Raw genomic sequence first — 21,535 nt, forward strand, 5'->3', positions numbered from 1 at the left:
GGGCGGTATCTTCCAGACCAGGACATCTTCCACTGAAGCGAGAACAGATGACGAAACGAAGACATTTACTGTTGTTCCGCACGTGCATCGTTGGTCGCGTGGATTAAGGCACGTCGCTAAGAGTCAATGTTGCCCCCTCCACTCCCTAAGAGAATGGGCTCATTATACCGGGGCGATGGTTGAGAGGAGGGCGGCAAACGTGGGGGGCGTTACCCGCACTTGAAGAATAAAAGACGAAGTGAAGCTAGTACTTTGTCAATCCGGTGTTGTTTGCAAGATTCCCCTCAAGTGTGAAGCCGGCGCGGTAGCCCAGTGGTTATGGCGCTCGGCTGGCCACCCGAAAGACGCGGATTCTATACTGGCCCCGGTGGCCGAATTTCTATGAAGGCGAAATTCTAGAGGCCCGTGTACTGTGCGATGTCAGTGAACCCCAGGTAGTCGGATTTTCCGGAGCCCTTCACTACGGTGTCCCGCATAGCCTTTGTCGCTTTGGGACGTTAAACCCCCATAAAACATAAAGCAGTGCGGAAAGTTGAACATGCGCCTGATATGACATTGTTTCTATGTTCACATCGGAGAGCACAAGCACACTGTTACCAACAACACTTCATTCTTAAGTGAACACTGTCGTAGCAAAGGGCCATATTCGACGAAACTAGTCGTCTTGTTACGCTATTTACAACGGCAAACAAGGGATGTGAAGGAGGCATTCTATTTCGGCTCACACGCACTATGTGTAGGCAAGCCGTGCACTAGTGCACTCGGGGATGGAAATAGGCTGTCTGCGGAGATTTTAACGCTTTCATGGTTTTTGTGTGAAGTATTGATCCCTTCGGAGGTTTTTTCGTTGTTGTCGCAGAGTGTATAAATTTTCGTTCCTTTTCCTGATAAGGCAGCTGTGAGCACGGGTAAGTACTGCCCCTTCCTCCTGTGCCTTTGTGCAGTTTGCTCGTGCTTATCAACGTAAGAAGTAGTCTTGTTCCATTGTTTGCGCCACGTCTGACACCACGTTGGGCGCCGACTGCTGCTGCGTCTCCCTTTGTGCGCAGGTGTCAGCGGTGGACCACTGGGCCGAGCTGGGTATGCCGCACGAGAAGATGGTGCTGGGCATCCCACTGTACGCCCGCACCTACCACCTCGCGCACCCTACCCACCATGGCTGGGGCAGCAAGGCACTGGGGCCAGGACCGGGCCACGGCATCCTTCCCTACAACCAGGTGCGTGGGCAGTGGCGTTGCGGACAGAGGACGTCCCCAAATGCCTCACAACAAGCAGCCGATTCCCATGTTGTAACGCCCGAGTATGTTGCAATTGCAGAATATTGTGTACAAGTGCACTGGCTCCAGTCATTCCGGGAGTAGACCGGAAATCCGTTTCAGCTACGACAATGAGAGGTGGCGCATTACTACAGGAAGCTGGGCCGCCATGACACTGACGACCAGTTCAGAAGAAGAACTGCTCCTCTGACGCTTGGTGATCATTTTTTAATGCGATGGCGCTAGGTCTCCCGTTCTGCAGAAAAACCGGCGTCATCGTCGAGGGCGTTGTGAACGAAAGATCTCAGGAGAATCAACTTAAGTGGACCATCTAAGTCACGTGACCTTGTGGCGTTACCAGAACATGCCATCCGGATTGTGAGCAAACTGACCACTCTGGCAGGTGGCAGGTAATTGAATGGCTGCTCGGTGGAGGCTGCTCGGGAAGAGCAACCTTGATCGCACAAGTCTTACAGGTGGCAGCTCATGCCGTCGTATGGTAGTGGCGCATGGCTTAAGCGCAGCACCTCGGCGCCAAGAGTGGAAGGAATACTCCCAGGAATCTATGAATGTAAAGTCGATAATGACCAATTCGGCATATATGGGCATTAACCCATTAACTCTATCGCGTCATACGCTTAAGGCGGAGCCTACGTGCCCCTTTCAATTGTAGACGAACGGTATCTGTTTGTCTGAAATGGCGGTGCTCTGCTTGCTGTGTGTTTCCTACGGCCGCTTGATGTCGTCATCGTATTCTTTGTTGTCATCGCTGGGATTTTCTGTACCATCTGTGAGTACACGCACCAACCCACTACCACACTAAACAATCGCCGCCGGCTTTTCTCGTAACGGGAGTAGTAATGCTTTCGCATTAATAGGCGCACTAGGTGTTATCTTATTTGCTGGTTGTGATGTATAAACATGCCGGACAGGCTCCCCGGCCTTGAAAATGAAGTTCTGTGCAGGCAGGTTTCTCACGCCGTTACCTTCCATATTCAGCGGGTGCATATCTTGAAAACTAGGTTACACATTCGCCTGGATGCTTGATCATCGATTCTCACCATCTGTTTCGAGCGTTGCCTCTGATACGCACGCCCGTCATCCGTTCCCATTCGAGGAAGAGGCCGGTCACATGTTAGTTGAATTAAGCATTCGCTTGGTGGAGAGAAATGCCACTGCTGTGCAGTTTTCAGTCAGCGCATGCACTTTATGGTGATAAAAGGTGCTGGGCACTCGGTGCTTAAAACTCACAAAGGTGGAGTACATATTCAATAACAAAAATATGTGAATTAATTTTACTATGTTGGGTCGTTTCTTTCCATTCATATGCCAGCTGAGACGCTTCCAGGGTTAGAAAGAGAAATGGCAAGATCCAGCGCGACCATCCAGGAATTACCTTCCAACCATTCTAGACTTTGGGCTAAGTGACCTTTTCCATTGCGCTAAAGCACCGCGGAATCGTGTCCCTCACTGTGTCGATCTCTCCCACGCTGTCTCTTCGCTGAACACTCGAGCCGGCGGAACGGGAGCGCGGGGCGAAGGATAAAAAGAAGAAAAGACGCCGCGTCTCCGTCACAGATCAACGGCCGCGCATGCGTAGTGGGCCTTTCCTTGTGGAAGATACAGTATTACGCCTCTCCCAGGTGAGACCGCCGCCATCATAGCTCATTTGGTAGGGCACCGTGCGCAACCATGGAGGTCGTGGGTTTGGGTCCCGCTTGCGGCATGTGGTTGTTCTTCTATTTTGTAATAATCTAACTTACAGAAATAAAATTATTACAGCACTAATTTTCAATCAATCAACACCACTAATTAAATAAACAAACAAAACAATTCCCTTATGCTTTCACCTGTTTCGGTGACCGTTGGCTTCCTTCATATCTATGTCATAACAAGCCTGTGAAATCTGCACCCTGATGTGTAGCACAGGCTGCTGCCAGTCCAGCTCGTTAAAAGACGCGCATTTTTTGAGGAAATGTGGCAATTTTTGAGCACAACATGAAATGAACAATGAGTGGAAGGGGAGGAAAACACAATCTACACCCCCTTTTACCTAAAGAATACATTCGCACGACACGGTATGCCACCCTCCCGTTTTCCTCATTCTTTTCCGACATTTCTTGCTCGCATGGAGGTGCTTACATGATCCTCGCCAATGAGGACAGCTATTACTTAAATGAAGGCAATTCCTTTTATCGAAATATTGCTCAGACGACTGGGGAATTGCCACTGGAACAGGCCTGGTGTTGAATGAAGAAACATCTCCCTCGCTCTCTTCTACCGTGAGCTACTGCAAGCGTCGCCGCCATGATCATGACACACACTCAGTCCCTGTTTCAGAAAGTGATCAGTCGTTGAACTCAGTTACCAGAAATGATGACGGGAAGGACAATGGCAAGCTTGTGCCAACCACAGTGCGAGCTTTCAGAAAAAAAAAGAAATTTATCACCATTGTTTGAAAGACAAACACAAAGTTCACATGATGGGACGGGCGCTGACTTCGCATATGTTTTAATGCGACGGCATTAGACTTTACTTCCCGTTAGTCACAAGAGTCACAAGGGCATGCGCGCATCCAGGGCAGCGCGAGACAAGCAGGTTGGAACAGTTTCTCGGTGGCTGCGGTGGCACCGCTTAAGTGTGCAGCTGCTCGTCGTTGAGTTTCGACGTGCGTCGGGCAGCTCCATTTTTCATGGATCCACAACCTACTACAAGTGTCCCTAGAGTCGCGGGGAGTATAGACTGCTACAGCAGTGGTTCTAGTACTGTCGCGTTCCACTCCTAGGTGGCTTAAGCGTTCCAATAATTTTTTGGAGGAGTGCACTCCTTCCTTACAGCGCTGAATTTTTTTTACAGCCTTTGTCCGTAAAGTTTTGAGAGTGATTTATTTTCTTCTCTAGAAATGATACCCCAAAACAAATGTTGCTGCATATGTGTAGCGCCATATTTTCGGGCTAACCTGAGATATTAATGTTATTTGCTGTAGCAGCCGCTAGATGGCACTACATGTAGAAAATACGTTGTCACTAGTCGTCTGCGAATTCTACACTGAGTGAATTAGAGATGCACGTCCACCTCGAACACCGTGTAAACATAAAATTCTTTGTGAAGCTTGGCAAGCCAGCCACACAGACGTATGAGCTCCTTCGTGACGCTTGCTGCAACGAGACATTATCGCGGGCGCGAGTTTTCGAGTGGCGCAAGAGGTTCGTTTCGGGGAGAACGTCGGTGGATGACGACACAAGGCAGGGGCGCCCTTCAGCCTCACGGAATGAAAACAACGTGGCTCGGATCAGGAAAACGGTACAGCAAGACCGCATCATTACAGTCCGCGTGCTATCAGATGCTCTCTACATTAGTAAGAAAACATGCCACCAAATTTTGCTTGAGAACTTGGGGGAAACGAAAGCTAAATGCCAGACTTGTGCCGCACTCCCTCACACAGGACCAGAAGGATACGCGGGCATCAGTGAGCGCTGATTTGCTTTCCGAGGCAGAGAAGGATGCTGCATTCGTCGACAGCATCATTGCTGATGCCGAAACATTCTTTTTTCAATACTATCCTCGAACAAAGAGGCAGATCGCCGAATCACGGTCCGCAAGCTCTCCGGCGTCGAGAAAGGTGCGGTGACAGAAGACCAAAACAAAGACGATGTTGATAGTTTTTTTCGATGCCAGAGGCGTCATACAATACGAGCTCGTCCCACAAGGGCAGATGGCGAATCACGAGTTTTATACCCGCGTGCTGCAACACATGCGTGATACACTGCGACGCCGTCACCCTGACTTATGGGCACTTGGACAATGGAGCTTTCTCCACGATAACGCGATGCCGCATACTGCTCTCAGCGTAACAAAATTTCTCGAAAAGCAAAGTATTACTGTACTTCCCCATCCGCCATACTCGCCTGACCTCTCCCCGTGCGATTTTTTCCTATTTCCTCTTGTGAAGAGAGCCCTAAAAGGTCACTGGATGGGGAGCCTGAAGGCCATTCAAGACGCCACGGCAATGGTCCTGACAGCCCTGCCAAAAGAAGCGTTTTCCAACTCATTCCAAGACCTCAAGAAGCGTTGGAAGCTGTGTATAGACTACAAGGGAGACTACGTTAAAGGGGTGCTGCGCAAGTTATTTCCATGTTAATCGCATTTTTTTCAATGGACTCAGTCTCGGAACTTCACAGACAAAGGTTGTATTATTGCCCAACTCATGCGGTATAAGGGGGAAGGGCAGAGGACAGAGTGAAATTTTAATACTTCCCTATATAATTGGTACAGCAGGCGCAAAGGAAGGTAAGGTATGACACGACATGGTACGGAAGTAAGGAACAAGAAGTCTCTGGAAAATTTCGAAATCATTTATTTTTTAACTTCTTAAATAGGAGGGTTAATGACAGAACAAATAAATTGAAGAGGACCTTTTTTGTCAAGCGCAGGAGTACTGTTTTAGGCATGAATAAGCGTAGCTTGATGGGCCAGTTGGTGCATGGTTATGGAAAAGGGAATACAGCAGAAAAGACGCCTTCCTCTTGGGGACGAGTTCTTTGTGCTGTTTTTTTTTTCACAACTGCTTTAAGCGCTCCGCTTCCCCAAAGTCGTGAGCTCAAAGGGCCCCTCTAGACCCTGGGGAAGCGGAATGCGACCCGACACACCAAAGTGATGACCATATCTGCACCGATTTCCAAGCCACATAAAGACACTTCACTCTCTCCGCAGCATCATCGCGCGCACGGCCGCCCACATAGTCGAAAACTCACCCTTCCCTTGTGTTAGTGATGGAGGACTCTCGATCTGTTCGACTCAGGTCGCGGCGGTCGGTCGCCTTCAAGGTGCGCAGGCTACATCTGCGGTGGCCTATGACTTACAGTGCGTGTGTCATAGGCTATCGTGCTTGCTACGGACCGCATTGCTCTACTTCTTGATATTCTTTTACGCTCCCTCATCCCTCTCCCCCAGTGCAGGGTAGTCAACCGGAACTTTCTTCTGGTTAACCTCCCTGCCTTTCCTCTACCACTTTTCACTCTCACCCTCCCGGCAACACCGCATAACTGTCACGTGAGGAGCTGGGCACCAGGGCATCCTTGGTAATGAACTAATGCATAGGCAACGGCAGCTGCCTTGTTCGCTATGCACCGGTCATTTACGTTTAAGACAGTAACGTCGAGAAGAGCTGGGTAATTAAAATTAGTGTGTCATTTGGTCCGCTAGAACAGCAGGAAGGAGGAGAAAGGTTTATTCGCTTTTTGACTTAATCGTTCCAAAATATGATTTTTATCTTCAGCTTGTCACCAACAAGATCAACCTACTTTCCGTTCTCTCTGTTTGTCTTAGCAGATTCACAAATGAATTGTCCTTTATTTATTGTTTCCTTCGAATACACACTTTGTATGTACATTTCTGACCGTTGAAGCTTTTTAACGTTTGCAAACGCATTGTTTTATTCTATTAGTCCTTAAAGAAATGCTTTGCAGTACGCCTTTTGGCGGACACTCTAAACCTTTTTCAGGGAGGGGGGGGGGGGGTGTAGGGAGAGGGGCAAGACTCAGAGTTGGTTGTGTTATCCGTTGCGAAATATATATAAAACTATATTTTTTGTTCATATTTTTACCTTTCACTGTTCAAACGCATTAATGCATATACAGCCTAAATTGAAATGGGCAGCTTTATAAAAGTGCGCACACGAGGAAGGATCGACTGGATTATAAAAGTCTGTTTCAATTCTGCTACCCATGCTCATGAACAGAGGTCAGTCAATCAACGACTTCTGTTGGCACAGGATTGCTTTAGATTACTCAAATGAAATGCTTACGACTGGCTACGCAGCCACTAGCTTAGTCACACTGTGCTTTACATTAATAACGTCCTAGAACTGAAGCGTTTCTCAGTGCAAGCAGCTGGGGAATGCGGGGCCGCTGCCCTATCTGAGGAAATGCTACCAGAAGTGCCCCCCCCCCCCCCCCGTCTTGCCCGGAGTGCGTGCGTTTTGCTATTATAGCCCTTCCCAATCCTCTACGCGCGGGAAACGGATAGATGATATTGTCAAAAATAATTTTTTAATGTCTTCGGTGTGCACCTCATTATTCCGTAGAAAGCTTCTGGAAGGGGACTCGCTCCACAAAAGTTAATTTCTTTGCATCAAAGGCGTATTGCTTAAGACTTAGTGGCGCATTGTGTAATTCTCGCAAGCCAGAATGCGTAGAAAATCGACGATGAAAATTTCTTTTCGGAAAATATTGCCTTCTATAAACTTTTGACCGCGTAGTACTTATGCGTAATACTATGTGTAATCACGTTCGAGAAATGGCTACAATCTTCATGATCAGAAAGCTTTTGATTCTGCATAGATGCTGGCTGTTTTAATGATTTTATATGATGCTCGACTGGAGCTATCAGTTCGACGCCAACCTTGAAAGCCGGTAAACGGGTGTTATATGCAGTCTAAACTTGTCAAAAAAGATCTAAGGGTCATATCTGGCTTACTATGAAACGCTTTGAGTCCCGAAAGGTCCGGCTTGGGTCAATGTGCTCTAAACGGGGTGCCAAGGTTGCTTTCCACATCGCCAGAAGAAAGAGCCACACTGCGTTTCTTGGAGGCGAAACGCAAAGGCGCCCGTGTGCTGTGAGATTTCAGTGCGCGTTAAAGATTCCCAGGTGGTCGACATTAATCCGGAGCCCTCCACTACGGCACCTCTTTTTTCCTTTATTCTTTCAATGCCTCATTTATGCTTTCCCTTACGGGCCAATTCAGGTGTCCGCCGAGATGTGAGATAGATACTGCGCCATTTCCCTTCTCCAAAAACCAATTTTCAATTTTTCATTTTTTTTGCTATACATTTTCGACCGAGAGTGAAGATTTGCGTAATTCACTTTTGAAAGATTTACGCGCGAGTTTAAATTGGTTCCCAGTATTGCTTATGTAGCATTACGCGTTTTGATTTATTTTTCAAGTTTCCGCTGATATCCTTGAATTTTTTGTGTGTGTGTTACACGTGCAAATGGTTTCGAAGTTAAATGTATGACACATCTGCGACTTCTGTTTTCGCCTGTGCTGCGATGATAAATAAGTAATTAATTCAAATAAATATATACATTTGTAAATAACTGAACAAATAGGCAAAACAACAACAAAAAATAATTAACAAATACGCAATGTGCACTAAATGTTGTGGGCACGGTGGAACCAACACAGGGCCGTCGCTTTTGCCCGATGAGTAACAGCCAACCTCGGTGGCCAGAAGAAGAGGCATGCTGAGAGCCAGTTTTCCGCACTCCCTTCCGAACACAGAGAAGAGCAGGCGGCGTGCATTACAGCTGTTGTCGAGGATAACGTCACGTCCCAACAAAAGCGGCCAGCACGGCGACGGTTGGAAACCATGGTGAACCAATTAGCCCCGCAGAGTTTACTGCTAAAACCGTGAGTTTTTTTCTCGTAAGCAGCAGAAAACCAGGCTGTCAGGAGAACTCATTGCTAAGTAACAAGGAGAACACGACGGCACTGATGTGGCGAGATGGATCTCCTCTGCTACAGATGCAATCTGCACACTCCTGTCTATGAAAGAAGGGCTGCTTGTGAGACATTCGTTGCGAATACTGGCTGTGGAGTATGTATTCGGCATAATCCGGGCTAGTTGCATGAACTGGGCCAAACGCCTATTGTCGCGAAAAGGCGACGTAAGGATTCCTCAAATTTTAGCGGCGCTAACTAATATTTGACATTTGCTTTTCGATGTGGGCGCATTCTATGATTTTTACTTCGATTTTTCTTCGAGCGGGCGCCTATTTTTTTTTATCTTCGATTACTGCGAGAGCATACCTGCAATTGAACTGTTACTTTTAGGAGTAAGTCGGCTGCGACACGGCAACAGTTCTGTGAGAGAAGCCGCCGCGGTGGCTGAGTGGTTATGGCGCTCGGCTGCCGGCCCGAAAGAAGCGGGTTCGATCCCGGCCGCGGCGGTCGAATTTCGATGGAGGCGAAATTCTAGAGGCCCATGTACTGTGCGATGTCAGTGCACGTTAAAGAACCCCAGGTAGTCGAAATCTCCGGAGCCCCTTCACTACGGCGTCTCTCATAGCCTGAGTTGCTTTGGGACGTTAAACCCCTATAAACCAAACCAGTTCTGTGAGAGCAAGCTGATTGAAAAGCGTATTTACTCTAACCCACATAACGTTTAGTGGGTTAAGGTGTATTCCTTCACAGCCACTGTGTAATACACTTCAGCTTAGTTTCAGCCATGTAGTGAAATGGAAGAGCCGAAATGAATAGAAAACAGCCTCGCACCAGCAAGTTCGTAAGCGGCCTGAGTTAAGTGAGCTACGGAAAAGGACTGAACATATGACAGTGTGCTAGCAGTGATTGTGGCCATTCCCCGCATTTAACCGTTGTGGGTTTGTCTGTCTGAAGTTTTGAACCGGGGCCTTGTTGTAGAGTATCCGCCTCGCATTCCCTAGGTGCTGGTTTCGATCCCCAGTGCCGCCGGGTACCCACCGATTTTTATTGCGAAGCAATACTACTTTAGGTCGCACTTCAGCCCGTTCCGTGGCGAGGCGGTGGTAGGCACCATTGACCTTTAGCGTGACCTCGCTGCGTGACGTCACACCAGCTGTGTAAAAACGGGGCCCCATCTCACGCCGTCGCGAGGCGAGGCGATAGCCACCAACGGCGGCCTAACTCCCGCTCCTCTGACCAGGGGCGCTACGGTCGGTGTGACGTCACACCAGCTGTGTAAAAACGGGGCCCCATCTCACGCCGTCGCGAGGCGAGGCGGTAGCCACCAACGGTGGCCTAACTCCCGCTCCTCTCACCAGGGGCGCTACGGTCAGAGTGACGTCACACCATCTGTATAAAACAGCTCCGCTCCTCTCGCCAAGGCAGTCATACAGCCAGATAAACGGATTCGACGGATGACTTCCTCTTGGATGATTCACTGTAAGCCGTAACACTAGCATAACCCAAGACTACCACCAGCCATACTACCAGCTGATCCGAGAATAACACACTAATGCTTCGCAATCACCAGGCTTAACCAAGCTAAGCCACGGACATTTTTTTAATAGGTACAGAGTTTCTCCCGGCCTGGTGCTCGGCTCTTCTAGGGTGAAATGCTTCGGAAAAAGGGTCTTAGATCAAACCGTTGCCTTGACGGATCAGAGATAGGTTCCGCCGTCAAGCAACCCTAAATCCGCCTCGTGCAGTAGTGGCCTAGTGGTCTAGCGGTCCGCTTCGGCTGCGGTAGGTGGTTGGTTCGAAACCCACCGCCGGACTCCCACCTGTAAAAATGGGTACAAGCCACCCCCGGCCCGGCGCCAGGCTTCTTCAGAGGTGTGTGCTTGCAGGAGTCTCCGCAAACCCCGCTGCGCCCCTTCAGGGGCAAACCAAGTTTAGAACACTCAGCCTGCAAAGGTGGCTCGTGTTTCACTGCAAATGGAAGAGTTCAACTCACAGCTGGTTTGAGCAGCTGCCTCGCATGCGGGAGGTGCGGGGTTCGATCCCCAGTGCCGCCGGGTACCCACCGGTGATACAATGCGCACAAGCTTCCCCTGGCCTGGTGCTCGGCTTATTCGGGGTGAAATAATATAGAAGACGTTCTACGTCACACTTGCGGTATTACAGGACGTGCTGCGTCCACCGCTATGGACGAGGGTGGCACTGATGAACACTCTCAAGGTTCGCTTACACGCAAAACATAAATACCCACAAAGCAGCAGATTGGACAGCCGTCGCCGTAGCTCAGTTGGTAAGGGCACCGGACGCGATATTCGGAGGTCGTGGGTTCGGATCCCACCGGCGGCATGGTTGTTTTTTCTGCTGCTTTATAAGTAATTTTCTTTAAAACACCATTGATTGGCATTAGAAATTAAAAAAAAGAAAACATTCCTCTGTGCACCTTGGTTTCGGTGACTGTTGGCTTCCTTAATATGTTTGTCAAACGAGTCCCTCATTTCATTTGCCTTGTCTGCTAATAGCTTAACGTGGGTCTCGGTTCTGGCAGTCTTGATGCCATAGGTAGCATAAGAGGGCTCTCGCACAGTTTCCGCCCTCGCCGTTAGAAGACGTTCTACGTCACATTTGCGGTATTACAGGACGTGCTACGTCCACCGCTATGGACGAGGGTTGCGCTGGTGAACACTCTCAAGGTTCGCTTACATGAAAACATAAATACCCACGAAAGCAGCAGATTGGACAGCCGTCGCCGTAGCTCAGTTGGTAAGAGCACCGGACGCGATATTCGGAGGTCGTGGGTTCGGATCCCACCGGCGGCATGGCTGTTTTTTCTGCTGGTTTATAAGTAATTTTCTTTAAAACACCATTGATTGGCATTAGAAACTAAAAAAAGAAAACATTCCTCTGTGCACCTTGGTTTCGGTGACTGTTGGCTTCCTTAATATATATATATATATATATATATATATATATATATATATATATATATATATATATATATATATATATATATATATATATATATATATATATATATATATATATATATATACCTGCCCATCGTGTTAGGCGGCAGCTCATTTAATCGTAGGTCGTGAAGCGCAACCTGGCTCGCACCCTAACCCAAGGAACCCAAGCCCGACTGATGGCAGCAACTTCCATAGAAGAGCAGTGGCGCATCTTAACATCACCACTCCACCACTGCTTCAGGAATAATAGAAAGACTCCCAGGGATCTATGAATGAAGAGAATGCCCAATTCCGCATTTATGAACATTAATCCATTATCGCTATCCGAACAACTGCCACCCGGGAACACTGGATCTGAAAACCAGAACCGAAAGGAAGACAGAACTGCTAGCGAACCCAATTCGCGTTTGACTTAACTACTTGAACTTGATCTTTATTTACCAGGAAGGCCGGTAGGTCACCTGGGCTAAAAGCTGTAATCAAACAGCTTGACGAGGCCCATGCAACCCTTACAAGGCAGCATAAACGAGACCACTAAATAATAACAGTACTAATGGCCAAAAAAAGGTTAACATGAAATATTCAGCTTTACAAAAAATAAGAAACACTTGTAAGTCAGTAGCAAATGTGTACATAAACACTGCATTTTTTTGTTACATATTGACACAAATCGCATGAATAATGAGAAAGCATCTTCGTGAGCAATTAGAAGGAAACTGTGAAAAAATAACTAGAAAACACTGTAGCCAAAAACTGCATTATCAATTGGAAGAAAACTGTAGCAGTTGAACAGGTGTTAAACATTTGATGTGTTGACATTTGTTTAATATGGATGGAAGATTGTGACGTAAAGACTGGAGCTTGTAATCAGTGCGGAAAAAAGGTACGAGCCGTGTGTCTTCACTGCGTGTGTTTAGGATGTTAGTGTGATGCTGGAATGAACCAGTAATTGCTAAATCTGACCGAAAGCTGACAGGTGAAAAGTAATGTGGGCGTAAGAGTCTGTATTCGTACATGTAGTTTACATGAATAATTTTGTACTGCTGAAAAAAAAAATGTAGGGTGGAAGACAGATAATCTAGACAAAATATATGACGAATAGCCTTTTTTGTAGCACGAGAATTTTGTTTAGTTTCTGTTTAGTTGTTAGCCACACCAAGCTGCAGTAATTAATTTGTGAGGCGAACAAAGCGTAATATATTTGAAGTTTTATTTTTACCGGAAGAATAGCGCGTGTACGTGATATTGGCCCAGTTGCAGAGAAAAGCTTCTTACATACTTTCTCAACGTGTAAATCCCATGTTGAATATGAGGAGAATGTAACGCCAAGAATCTTGTGGTGCTCAACCTCTTCTATATGCTGTCCATCAAATTTAATTGGTTGATCTAAAACGAATACTTTATTTCGAGCGCGGAAAAGCATGACCTTGGTTTTTTAGGATTGATTTTAAGCTGATTTGATTGTGACCAATAACCAATTTTTTCAAGCAAACGATTACATCTGATCCCTAAATTAATTGCATCGGTACCTGAAATGAGAATATTGCAATCATCAGCATATATAACGAAATTAACTTTTGTGTCGACACAAACTATGGCGTTAATGAACAGGTTAAAAAAAGGGGGACCTAACACGCTTTCTTGCGGGACGCCATTAATTATCTGTGATGGGGATGACATTTGATTGTTAATACATACACATTGTGATCTGTTTTCCAAATATGACTTGAATAGCTGAAGAGGTTTACCACGAACACCATTTATTAAGAGTTTTCCAGTTAAAATAACGCGATGAAGAGAGTCGAAAGCCTTGCTAAAGTCTATAAACAACCCAATGGTAATTTGTCGGTTTTCAACATTTTGGATAATGTGTTCTTTTAGCGTCAGGAGTGCTGACTCTGTTGACCTTTCCTTTCTGAAACCATATTGCGCATCCGAAATAAGGCCTATCCTATTGAAAAAGTTATTTAATCTCGTGCACAAAATTTTCTCTAAGCCCTTGGAGAACAGGGGCAGAACAGATGTAGGTCGATAGTTTGTGGGTTCTTTCGTATCACCGCCTTTATACAACACCGACCCTCCAGCTCTTTTCATGGCACTGGGAAATTCGCCAACGTCAATGGCAAGGTTAAAGATATAACCAAGCACTGGAGCAATGATCTGAATGACTTCTTTTATTGGCTTGATTCGCAAATTGTCTATATCCAATGATCTACTATTTTTCGGTGACATGAATGTTGTATATACTTCTAGCTCATCTGTGGGAGTAAGAAATAGGCTATCAACAGAATTCGAAGCCGACATATTATGCCGTGAAAGCGAGGGATTGTTTGGCTTAACTATTAACAAAATATTTGTTTAAAAAATCCGCCAGCTCTACACCGGACATTAATCGTTCATTGTGTTTAAGGTAATCAGGTAGAGCGTCTTTCCTTTTATCCAGGCCTAGTAGATTATGTCCCGCTTTCCAGGCAGCTTCAGGGTGTTTTTTATTCACATTGAAAAATAATTTCTCCAGATAATTTTTTTTAGAGCTCCGTAGTTCGGAATTTTAGCTTATTTCACATCGGCGATCGTTTTGTTTCTACACAGACTATCGAGGAAGCAAAAATACTACCTTTAACGGTTTGTACTTCATTTGGTTGTGTGCAACTTTGTTTTTGTACAGTAGTTAACTGACAGCTTTCTCCAGAGGAGAGTGGTTAACGCGTAGCTTGTTGCGATCTTTACACATTTGTTTACCGTTCCAAATCTCTGCAGGTGTGCCAACTCGTGAAGAAGGGCGCCGCGACTGTGATGGACAAGACGGCGTACGCACCGTACGCGTATCTGGACACCGTCTGGATCTCCTACGATAGCGTCGAAAGCATAGTGCTCAAGGCAAGTGTATACCTCCTTCCAGGACTCTCGCATGCATGTGGATCACCTGGGAGAATGCGATGCAGAGTTTTCGCAATATATGGACTCAGTGTAGTTGCAGACATTCGCCTGCTCATTCTGAAAGATTTGGCGCTCTCCATTCTGGTCTCATGCGCCCATATCGGAACAGCGGATCATTCTGTTGCTAAAGCAGTGCAAAGGCGACGGCACACGTGGGGCAATCACAGTCCGCGTCAGCTGCATTCAATGAAATGTTTAAGCACCAATTATTGAAAAATAATGAAAAAATTGTCTTAAAATCCTGGTGAACTTAAAGCATAACATGATGTCGAAAAAAAGCTGAACACAAAGCAATTTTTTTTGCCAAATATTCAAAAAAAACCATCTTCAGAATGTTATTCGCAAAACAAATCTACAGATCTGAGTTAGTAGAATTGGCTGTACTTAAAGTGCATTTAGACTTAGATTGTACAGTTATCGCCTCGAATTTCGCCCTCGAATTGAATTTTACAGTAGTTTCTGTGTAGGTAGGAGGAGGCTTCTGGAGGGTGGAGGCCCTCTTGAGGTTGTACGTGGGTAGAAGAACGCAGAACGGAGATGTATTTTTTACGATGGGTGCCCGAAAGGTGCATCCATCGCGGAGTGTTTCCGGAGGGTGGTTGACGGCAGTGGCTGTAGTGCTTCTGGTACATGAAGGTGTAATGAAGGGTGTATTTTTAGGCCTTCTCTCTAGATCTCCAAAAGCCTATGGTGAAGGTGGATGTGTAATGGGTGAAGGTTGGCAGTCGGGAGATGATTTTAAACAGTGGATGCTCGGAAGGGGACCAATCGGAGCCTCCTTTCGGATGCGTGAGGGTGACAGTGGGTGGTTGGTCGCTTGAGGCTTTGTGTGTGGAAGTTGTAGGTGGTGGCAAGTGAACCTTCCAGAGAGTTGAGGGGGGGGGGGAGGGTGAATGTGGGTGTGCGGCGATTGAAGGTTCGTAGTTGTGATATGCATTTTTCGCAGTGAGTGCTCGGATATGCGCTCACCGGAGTGTGCCGTGTGTGCTTCAAGGGTATAGGCCTATCACCCCCCCCCCCCACACACACACACATGCTTCTTCTCTCTCACGCACACACGCACCACGGATTAATTGGGGGAAAACAGGCTTCAATGCTAAAGCGACACGAACAGTAATAGCATTATCTAACCTCAAGCGGGATTCTAACCAGTGGTGTCGCAAACAGACAAGCTTCGTTGGCTGATGCCTTAGAAGATTCTGCCACACTTTTCTTTATTTTTAACACCTTTCTATTCTTATTGCATGGAATAACTGTAGCCTCCCTGTCCCTCGTCGTGCCCTACTTGACCGCGTCGATTTCAGGGATCTCGGCATACGGCTTCACGCCACCATCGGTCCGTTTACTACGGCCGTACATCAAAATTCTGCAACGTGCACACATCAAGAAAGGACAACGAGTTAGGAGTTGAACTTGCGCAGCATATACATCCTGCGCTAAGATTTACTATTCTCGGAACAGTGACCCTCGTTGAACGGAGCGGTTCGGCGTGCTAATCTATCATGTGGGTTTTCCACGCGCTAAACAGTTCTATGAACACCAGAAGTTCACACGGAATCACAAAGTCTTCCATTACTGGTACATATCTTATAATGTAAGCTGTCATCTCAATGTCCGTTTTAAGAGTGTGCTGAAATATGCTGCAAAACGATGCAGCATCAGCATTTAACACAAAAAATTATTCAATAGTTTCTTGTTGCTCGCACAAGTGGCAGTTCACTGACCATAACACAACGTCCCTTTGGAGCGAAGGCACGTATCAACGCGGAAGGTCCGCGTGTGGAGTCTAAACATGTTTCTGCGGCCGATTGAATCTACATGTGCCGAAACTTTCCTTAATACACTGGCGTGGAAAAAGGCTATAGGTAATAAGGTTGCAGGTTTATGTGTAGAAGAAGTAATTACCTATTAGAACCAACCTTTGCCACGTGCCTTTTGGAAAGGCCGCAGAGGTGTTCTAAGGAAAAGGGAAGAGTGAGAAAACCAAATGTACCAGGACAATCGTTTCTTATGACCATTTCCAGAAAAGACAGATGAGTACCTCATCATCATCAGCCTGACCACGCCCACTGCAGGACAAAGGCCTCTCCCATATCTCCCCAATTAACCCTGTCCCGTGCCAGCTGCGGCCACCCTGCCAGGAATGGGTAGTTTATGGTTTTAAGATATGAAAACCCTGAAACAAGATTGTGGACAAGCACTCCCAAGACGAAGTGCTCCCAACGCCTGTTTTTTTTTATCATAGTTTCATTTATCAGAACAAAAAAGAACATCATCAGCATAGGCAAAAATCTTAATTTCGCAATGTACTAGCCAGAAGCCACGGTTTTCAGTGTCTTTGAATGTTGTAACCTATGATGGGTCGAGATGTATAGCACGAATTACAAAGGCGACGTCGAACAGGTGATTTAAGGAAACTACGTTTGTAATCCTTTGGTTAGGGAGAGCCACTGTTTCCACGACGCTCATGTTGGGCTGGGGATAGGTGGTTGTGGGGGTGCTCGCACATTCTCATACATGCAGTAGAAGGTCGGGGGGGGGGGGGGGGGGGGGGCTTATGGCAGCGCAAAAGATACGCTTTAGAGGTGTGCCGGTGGGGTGACTGGCAAGAGCGAAAGGAAGAGCGAAAGTTATGTGCGATGTGATGTGAAAGAGCAGGTAGTACCTATGAAGCGGAGGCCAGTAAGCTGCATGTCCATGGGAGCATCGAAAGGAAATATTTGTTAATAACATGCTTACAGTTACAAACTTGGTACTACATATTATCGTAGTCATTGCATAACATATCACACTCGGGGCACCCAAACAACATTGGTTTCATTGCACTTAGCACATTCTTCAGCGCGGTCTTATTTGCATTTTCAAGTTGAGGTAACATGTCGCCACCAAACTCATAAGATAGAATGATATCTAGCTGTGCAGTGGTGTTAAAAGAACTTTTAAAGGAATTTTCTTGCTTCAGTTCTATCGCTGTTAGCTTCATTTGCAAATCTGTTATACATCCTTGGTCTTTTAGCCCGGCAGAATGAGTCTGCCCCCATTCCTTACTAGCGCCTGTCACCCGTCAAAGAGATGGCATCGAATTCACCATTTTCACACGACGTGGCGCCCTCTAGGGAGTGGGTGGAAACTGGCTGAAAACAAACGCACGCGTCAGACACAGGCTCGATCCGGCGCCAACTGCACCTGCGAAATGGTAAACGTGTGTTTGGCAGTCGCCGCCATCAGTGGCTTTCACCTGACGCTAACATGAACTGCGCATGCGCAGTAGGAGCTAGTGGATCATTTTCAATCAGCGGAGCTGGAAGAGCAGAGGCCCGTACGCGCAGAACGACCATGTGAAAAAGGTGGATTGCACAATGTCTATGGCAATGTAAAGTGGCTTCGCAATTCTAACTTTTATGCCAATTTTCTGCTCTCTTGCGGCATGCAGAATTCTAAAGGTTGCTTGATTCTGACGTAGCACCATCGTGGTTCCATTGCAGTGTCTCTGGGCAGAGTCCATGGGCCTTGGAGGCGTCATGACGTATGCAATCCAGATGGACGACTGGGAGGGCAAGTGCGACAACAAGACCAAGTTCCCCATACACAAGGCTATCTGGAAGACAATCGGCTGACCAGAGCCCTATGTATGCCATATGCTGACCACGGCTGTGCCGAGATTCACCGATGTCGAGCAGGTCTGGCCCGAGTCCACGCGGCAATGGCAGCACGTCAGAAGAAAGAACTCTGTGTTCTCTCGACAGTGCAAGCCTGAAGTACAGAGGACAAATTGTGCGTGTACAGCATCAAAAAAGATTAATGATCGCTGACTTTCCTAAGATGGCGCCAAACTTGAAATTCTATGTCACGCCTTATCAGGGAACCTTCGGGGCCAAAGATGGTGCGGCCTTGCTCGGTGAGACGGACACTTACACTTCAGGGCTGCTGGCGGCCTTGCACAACCAAGTTCATTTTACTGAATGTTTTTGTGTGTGTGCGTGCGTGTGTGTGTGTGTGGTTTTGTGCGCGTGACAATGTGCCTGTGTGAATTGCTAATGTAGCTGTTCATCAACTATTATAAACCATGGCTGCAGAGAATGCGCTGACATCTTAACTTGTTGATGTGAAGTTACTGCGGCGGCAGCAGCAGTCGTGGCGGTGCTTCAAAGAGCACCAAACGTCTCGAAAGCTTACTTTGTCACCAACAAAGTTAATATGATATGGTTCAAAACCCGCTTCCACTGATCTCTACCCCCGTACAGCGCCAGCAGCCGCCACTTTATCCAAGGTATCCGATGGACAAATACTAACTAGACCGCATTCTTGCGTTTTTGCCATTTGAAGCTTGCAGATTTCGTAATCTCACGATACAACTTTATTCTCCGTCGCCTCCGACCTTCCCTCCGTAGGAGGTGCTCACTACTAAATAAAAGTTAATGTTATGGGATGTGGAGCGTTACGACGGGAGACTAAGACCCTGATAAACCTGTCAGTTTGAATAACTCATCCTGAAGAACAACGTGCATTCCTTTACGCATTTGTCGCGCTTATGTAAATATAGCATCATTGCGCTCCAGAAGTACCTGCATTTTCGTCGTGCCTATGTAGGATCGCATTATAGTTGTGACGGCAGCACCTAAAACAGAGTACTAGCAAACAATCTTCAATGTAATCTTCATGCTGTGTGTTTCCGAATAAGGTAGTGTATAAAAAATTTACAATAATAAAGATGTTCCAATTACGCAGATGCGGTCTATGCACTTATATTATGCGATGGTGCAAGCATTCGATGCGATGGTAATTATTTTAAGATTGTTCTACAACGATGCATGTCTTTAGCGGCTCTGCTTGAGCGTGCAAGAACACCTGTCATGCAAGAACATTAAATGCGGCCTTGCCTATCAGTAAAGACCACGTGGTGATGGCAGCTGTCCAGCAAGCACAGACATCGAAAGGCTTCCGGACGGAACTGTTGGACTCGCAGGTCTCGATATTTGCAACCGAGACAGCAACTCTCGCCATGTGTCAGCGTGGTGCCTTTACGGCGCTTCGCCCGGTAGTGGCGTGGGACCCAAACGGGGAGCAGGATTCTGAGAACGTTCCCTTTCCGGAGTCCAGACGCCGCCCCCTGTTTAAGCGGCCGCAGCCGTCTACGAACCTTCCCCGGCTTCTCTAACGACCCGACTACTCCTGGCTTCCCGGGACCGGAACGGGCGCAGCGCTCAAGCGTGGAAATCAACGCTTTCGGCGGTCTTCAGTGCCGCTCGTCCACAGAAGCTACCGGCCTCGCTAATGGCTGAACCACTTTGGATTATCTTCTGACCGGGCGCTCCGGCTTTGCGCCTCGGCTTCTTAGGAAGAATAGGGTTCGCCGACCGGTGGGAGAGCTGGCGGACAAGCTGACGTCACCTACCAAGCCCGGCGGGGTCCCGACCGCATCCCCCCCTCTCTCGGGTCAACTTATGCCAGGGGCGTGTCCATGTGTGCGGGGGTGTCCGTTTGTGCGTGCGTGTGAGTTTTCGGCCACTCCTATCCTACCACGGCGAGGGCGTCCACACCCCCCCCCCCCTCTCTCAGGTCAACTTATGCCAGGGGCGCGTCCATGTGTGCGGCGGTGTCCGTTTGTGCGTGCGTGTGAGTTTTCGGCCACACCCACCACGGCGAGGGCGTCCACAATCTGGTGAAAGCAGCTCACTTCTGAACTCACATGCTTGTAAATATGTAAAATAAGCCAAGCCTTCTTTCTCCACTAACGGACTCCTTCACTCAGCGGCACTCCTGTCTGGGTCGGAGCGGGCGTCGTTCCTGACCTGTGGTTCGCCGTCAGAGCGCGACACCGATCCCCACCTTCAACAGCGCACGCAGAAAGGAAGAACTCGGAAGCGGCGGCAGCAACAAGCGCGCTAGGTGATCGTCGAAGTACAAATCACCCGCGCTCGACCACGCTGAACTTAAAACTGCCGAAGAACATTCCGATAAGGCGGGGAACCCACCTACGACAATCTCGAATAACTTACAATGAGATGCCGTGGGTGCAATTATTTGAGGTTAACCTGGTTGCGTCTTGCATCACAAAGTGATTAAGCCGCTAACAGTGGCTTCGAGCATAAAAAAAAATTACAAAGGTTCACTCCATTAAGCTACTAGTAAAGAAGCATCCGCGCGATGCTTCACAACCAAAAGATGAGCAATAATAAGCACTGACAATGCAAACACAAAGCCTTGATTAGCGCGCATAATAAGGCTTTAGGTGCTCAGCATGCAAAAATTCGGGGAGTGCAGGGCACCATTGAGATGCTGTGGCTACGGTGTGCGCATCGATGCGCCCTGGCTGTGACTGCGTTGGGAACTACTTCGTAGCCAAGCTCTCCGTAGCAGCACAAAAGCTTTTCACTCATTCCGCCGCGGCGAAGGGGCGTCCACACCCATACACGGTCACCCGGCTTGTATTCCGTGTGGCGCCGGCCTATACACTGTATATAGTGTCGGGCGTCGGTACGCCGTTGGTTCTTGAGCAACGCCGAACTTGTCATCTTCGGTGACGCTCGGCAGCATGGCGTCGATCCATAGTGCTCGTTGCCTTCCAGCCGTGAAGGAGGCTAAAATTTAGGGGATGTTTACTACATTGCGTGTTTAGAATCGGATAACACTAATTAAAGTCTGAAGTCCGCTCGGCCTGCTTCTCCTCACCCGTCACTGCAGCTCGCTGTCCATCCACCGATACTTCATATTCAGCAACCTATACTTACGTAGTCGCCCTCTCCGCTTGCGGGAATTTTCCACTATAGCCTACACAAGCAAGGCGTTGATATTGGTTCCATTCCAACCTGATACGCGCAGCTGTTCAGACACGACTGCACACAACCAAGCGCGCCTGCCAACTGCCAGCGCAACATAGCGCAACTGCGGACAGGGGCGTAAGATCGAGGCCAGCAATATTTTTCTCGAAT

General features: G+C 47.6%; 1 protein-coding gene across 2 annotated transcripts in view; it reads left to right on the top strand.

Annotated features, from left to right (window-relative positions):
- The window catches only part of LOC144122933 (acidic mammalian chitinase-like), a 43,714-nt gene extending 24,366 nt beyond the window's left edge, over positions 1 to 19,348 (top strand). For both annotated transcript variants that reach the window (XM_077655888.1, XM_077655889.1), the window contains 3 exons: positions 1,050 to 1,217; positions 14,424 to 14,543; positions 18,089 to 19,348. In XM_077655888.1, the coding sequence (XP_077512014.1) occupies positions 1,050 to 1,217; positions 14,424 to 14,543; positions 18,089 to 18,220 (420 nt within the window). In that variant the 3' untranslated portion in view covers positions 18,221 to 19,348. The remainder of the gene's footprint in view (positions 1 to 1,049; positions 1,218 to 14,423; positions 14,544 to 18,088) is intronic.
- The last annotated feature ends 2,187 nt before the right edge of the window (positions 19,349 to 21,535 follow it).

This window comes from Amblyomma americanum, chromosome 3 (genome assembly GCF_052857255.1).
Source record: "Amblyomma americanum isolate KBUSLIRL-KWMA chromosome 3, ASM5285725v1, whole genome shotgun sequence".
Lineage (NCBI taxonomy): Eukaryota > Metazoa > Arthropoda > Arachnida > Ixodida > Ixodidae > Amblyomma > Amblyomma americanum.